The 5318-nt window shown below is 43.8% G+C and overlaps 1 protein-coding gene across 1 annotated transcript; it reads right to left on the bottom strand.

The window, feature by feature from the left end:
- Window positions 1-2320: 2320 nt before the first annotated feature.
- LOC123169135 (FBD-associated F-box protein At5g18780) lies at window positions 2321-4661 on the bottom strand. Its single transcript, XM_044586987.1, has 5 exons — window positions 4479-4661; window positions 3287-4162; window positions 3044-3208; window positions 2736-2970; window positions 2321-2634 (listed from the first exon to the last, which is right to left on the bottom strand). The coding sequence occupies exons 2-4, from the start codon at window positions 4118-4120 to the stop codon at window positions 2761-2763; spliced, it is 1209 nt and encodes a 402-aa protein (XP_044442922.1). The 5' UTR covers window positions 4121-4162; window positions 4479-4661; the 3' UTR covers window positions 2321-2634; window positions 2736-2760.
- Window positions 4662-5318: the final 657 nt, after the last annotated feature.

The following is a 5318-nucleotide window of genomic DNA, read 5'->3' as shown; positions in this document are numbered from 1 at the left end:
CGAGTCGGTGTAGATCATACTTGGAGTCCCTCGAAACGTAGATGAATGATCCCGCGAACCACCCACGAACAGCCCCTCGAACGAATGGCCGAAAGCACGACCTCTCTACGAGTTACAAGCGTACGGTCTTCACGATCGGACCGCGCTTCGCCGTCCAGAGCTAATCGTAGCCGGAGAATTAGAGGGAGGAGATTAGAACCACACTGGCTTCTAATTATGAGGATGAGAGGATCTAGGTCTACCTCTAATTAGATTAACTAGGACCAGTTAGAACTAGAACTAGACAGGGCTAGAGGAGGTGTGATATCATCTTGAGTCATACACATGCTCACTATACCGGTCTCCTCATTACTGGTTTTGTTGTTCTTTCTCGTTGACATGTTCCGGCATCCCCGTGACATAATCACCTATGTCTGGCCAGACGATGATGGATGCCCTCACACCGAGAGGGCTCTAAGAATATCTCTCCATCATCGGGGGAGCAAATTCCACTCTCGAGCTATCTACTCCCTTGTCAAACTTCCCGATGAACCTGTAAGTTGTCGTTCTGATCACTGTGTTACAGATGATGTTTGAGCAACCCCAAAGTGCATCATACGGTAAGAAGTGACTACGATACTCTCATGGTCTAAGAAACTAAATCACACGTTAACACTCTGCATTATAACAATTGATATCAGACGATATTATATCGAAGTATAACAAACAAGTTTGGGTCAATTCAATATGATCGTTCTTCTAACGTCATACTCTCAATATTGTTTTAGGACTATCATTACACTTAACGATATCCTATGATTCGGAAAACATGATCACCAATAACACTTGAGCCAGTCTTAGAGGCAAGACTAGGAACCTAATTTTATTGTTTATCATTCCACACGTGCATATGAGTTTTCCACTGAACCTCATATTCCAGGATCATAGCAGTTATAGCATAGAATATAGACTCTTAATTATGAATATGAAACTATAATAATACAATATTATTTCTTCTAGGGCATATTTTCAACAATGAAAAGGTGATGTGATATTTTAATATCCAATACACAAGTCTGAGGTGCCACTTCACAAACAGGATAATCTGGGACGAAGGTTCTGCACTTAGAGTGCGACCCCCCTCCCCCCACTTCAAGGCGACGGGAGGGAATCTTTTGAAGACAGGGGCTCAATCTTTTGATGAACCATTGTCGGGAAGCAACTCCGTTCTAGGGTAATCTTGGCCTTGACATTCTCAATCGTGTCAGAGGTCTCCTCCTGAAGTGTGATGGTTTTGTCAGTGGGTGTCTTTACAAAGATTTGCATCTTGATGTTTTGTTGACAAAGATCTGCATACCACCACTTCTCCAGGAGGGAAAGTGAGGTATGGACTCCTTCTGGATGTTATAATCAGCAAGGGTGCTGCCGTCCTTAAGCTACTTGCGAGCAGAGAGGTGACAACTTTCCTTGATGAGAGTGGTTATCTCCACCTTGGATCTTGACGAACATCCGCATGACACCTCAAAAGGGGCAAGTGTGTGTGCCTTGCCGGGGGACTGGCTGACACCACCCTGCCAAGCAAGGTTGTCGAGGCCCACGCTTGGCAAGTGCGATAGAGTGTGGAAATGAACAGAGGGAAGATATGCAATGCTCCCACTTGTTACAAGTTCCCATTCTCCCACATTTTAAAAATAAATTTTACATGTTTCAACATTTACTGGTTTTTTATGTGGATGTTCACAGGACAAGTGTACTCACGCTGAATTTGCTTTTTCGTTTCTCTATCTGTATTTGGATTTGTATTTGCATTTTTTAAAGGGTTGTCAACACATGTCTTGCGAACATCTAAGAAATTGGATTTTTTTTTTAAACATGATAATTTGATTTTTCAAATCTAGGAGAATGGGAGCATGTCATATTCTCACAAGTCACAACGAACCGAACATGGTTGAAATGATTCCAATTTCCACCCTTCATACAACATTACCACCCTTCATGCAACTTTATTAATGTTGGATCTACATAATAGCTACATTATAGCTCATATTCCAAGAAAAACAATTTGAGAAAATAAACAGCCATGATAGTAGATTATGGATGCATGCACTACAAAATTCCATCCTCGGGCGGTTAGATGCTACTTCAATCTGTTGTTCAATAGGCGTATAAGTAGGTTATTCGCAAACAGACTTATAAAAAAAGCTTGTTCAGCAACTAGATAAATCATCGAACCAAATGAAGTTGAACAAAACAACATTCAACAAATCAAACGAATGAAATTCTGGTCGGTGCGCCTGGAACAAGTTGGTCTTAAAACACAGACCTCTCACATGCTACCTACTAGAAAGATAAACTGACTTTTCTCACATTCACAAGATTCAAATACCTCGTCTCGAATCGACGTGTACATGACTACATGATAACCGAGTTACATTAAACACATTCCAACCAATTACCATAACAGTTATGGGATGTTCCATAAATGTCAAAGATAAATTTTTGGGAGTCGTTAATTAAAGAATAACAGCAAGCACAAACATGTGGGCATGTGGCAGTTAAACAAAACAAGCCACAAACGGAGCAGAAGTCCTACAGGAATCAGGAACACTTTTAGTCCATAGTCTGATAACCACCGCCATGAAAATCCAGTATCAGCTACAAGAAGTGGAAATGGTGTTATTGGTCCAATTGTAAAAGCATGCAAAGAAATCAATATATTACTGGCATAGTTGCTAGTTGGGCTTTAGAAAACGTACCGTACATGCTGACCCTTATAAATAGCTAATGGCTCATGATATTAATTTCTGTCGGAGAGTTAATGTTCTCATACAAGATCCTCACAATGACGTGGATTCTCTTATCACCTAGTGGGCAGTTGATTTCGATTTTCTTAAGATTCTCACAATTGAATGGTCTTTGTGTTTCACTGCAGGTTGGATCTCCTACTACGACAGCATGTTGCTCAGGGTGATCACACTGAGAAGCACCAACCTGACAAGAAAAACTTGTGCATTAGCTTCATCTGCAAAAAACAATGATCTAAATCGGAAAACGGAGAACTCACATCTGTAAGATGCAGGATAAGTTTCTGTATTTTAGGCGATCGTTGAAGCAAGTGAAGTAACGAACTGCAGCCAGAGCCCAAGCACCATTCACCAAGCGATAGAGTTGTCAGGCTGTTGAATGTAGCACACCTTAGCACATCCCTTTCCAATACCTTTATTGCCACCTGCCAAAACACCCAAAATGTAAAATATGCCTAAACTGAAAATATCAGTCAATGTAAAATCCAGCGCAGGAAGCATACGTTGTGACGGACAGTTAGAGACAGCGACCTCAAGCTGGTGACGTTTGAAAGAGCACTGAGAACATTGCAGTCGACTTGAGAACTTGCGAAAGAGGATTCATCAATGCAAACTGAGGCAGTTTCCAACGATGACACATCCACGAAATACAGATTTCTATCAGGAACCTCCTTTATGTCTAAGGAAACTAACTTTGGCATATCTATTACCATATCTTCAAAGCCCAAGCAAGATATTGAACGATCATCAGTAGTGGTAACAGTCAATCTCTGAAGTTTGGTAGAGGAAAACTTGATGATGTTAACAAAACAGCATATCAGCTCTAACTCTTCCAAGTTAGGGCATCCAGAAAACAGCTTCTCGACAAACCAGTCATCAACGTCAAAATTGCGTAGGTGTAACCTCTTGAGATACGACGAGGTGAAGGCATTTCCAATGGTAAGAATTTCTCCATGGTGGACTATACCTAAAACCTGGACGTTGCTCCTAAGGGCATGGCAGACCCACGGACGGATTTGACAATAATCATCTATAGAATCGGGATAAAATATGCCAAAGTTGATGCGGAGCCAGAACGTGTGGAGCGCTGTGTACCCGCGGTCCAAAAGCAAATTGTCAAGAAACTTCTTGAGCTGCCTCAAGGTGCTGAACTGGTCCGAGTCGATGCTGAGGCACCTTGCAGATACCCAGACATTTCGCCACCGCCTTGAGAGCAAGCATGTCTGAACAATCTCCCACGGCGTCAGGAAGGACATGACGTGGTGGAGCAGGTCGTCGGGGAGGGCGCTGATCCTGTCACCGGTGCTGCCATGCCTCTCGCTCTTGGACTTGATCATCCCTATCTTTGGAAGTCGGTCGAGCAGGTGGTGTGTGAGGGCCTGCAGCCAAAAATACAGCAACCTACATACAGTAAAGTACTACTCCATTCGTGTTGGCTAGACAAGAAATGCGATGGAAGCATCCAACAAATTTGGTCACGAACTTAGGGCAAATACTGACAAGAGACAACTGTGTTCCTCAATGGCATAAAGCTTTAATAGAATTGGTGAAAACCTTATCAGAAGACGAGGCGAAAGAACAAGAAAATTGTGCCCCGCGATACAATGGACTGGATGAAGTAGATAACCCCATCACCAGAGCTGAGAGCAGGATGATGGATCCAGTAGCGGGAAGCGGGGTATGAGCAGAGAGTACCTCTGGTTGAACGAACCCGGATGGCGGGGGCTCAAGACGCCTCGGTCGCGCGCCCTCGCCGCCGGCGATTTGCCGCTCGCTTGCTCGCTGCTGCCGCCGCCGCCGCCTGCTGAGAGGAGCGCACGCACACGCACTCCCTTTGGGCTTTGTCCTCTCCGGTGAAGATCGGTTGGGCTTCGGCCCTACTTGCTAGTCCATTCATTGGCTGGGCCTCCTACTACATCTTCAATTTTAAATATAGTTGCAATCCACTATCTATTTTTTCTCTTCATGCAACTATGCTACATCATCAAATCATGCATGTGGTCATAGGTTATAATTTGTGTACTCATCTATTCATGGAACCATGCCACCTCAGCAACCATTGTTGGGAACGTAGCATGCAATTTAAAAAAAATATATACGCTCACGCAAGATTTATCTAGGAGATGCATAACAACGAGAGGGGGGAGTGTGTCCACGTACCCACGTAGACCGGAAGCGGAAGCATTTGACAACGTGGTTGATGTAGTCGAACTTCTTCTCGTTCTGACCGATCAAGCACCGAACGTACGGCACCTCCGAGTTCTGCACACGTTCAGCTCGATGATGTCCCTCGAACTCTTGATCCAACAAAGTGTCGAGGGGGAGTTCCGTCAGCACGACGACGTGGTGACGATGATGGTGAAGTGATCCGCGCAGGGCTTTGCCTAAGCACTACATGAATATGACCGGAGGCGTAAACTGTGGAGGGGGGCGCCGCATGATACGTTCATTTTGCATCATGCTTTTACATCGATATTTATTGCATTATGTGTTGTTATTACACATTATGTCACAATACTTATGCCTATTCTCTCT

This window comes from Triticum aestivum, chromosome 7D, assembly GCF_018294505.1.
Source record: "Triticum aestivum cultivar Chinese Spring chromosome 7D, IWGSC CS RefSeq v2.1, whole genome shotgun sequence".
In the NCBI taxonomy this organism is placed as follows: domain Eukaryota; kingdom Viridiplantae; phylum Streptophyta; class Magnoliopsida; order Poales; family Poaceae; genus Triticum; species Triticum aestivum.
The sequence above is the reverse complement of the archived record's forward strand: the minus strand, read 5'-3'. Positions and strand labels throughout refer to the sequence as shown.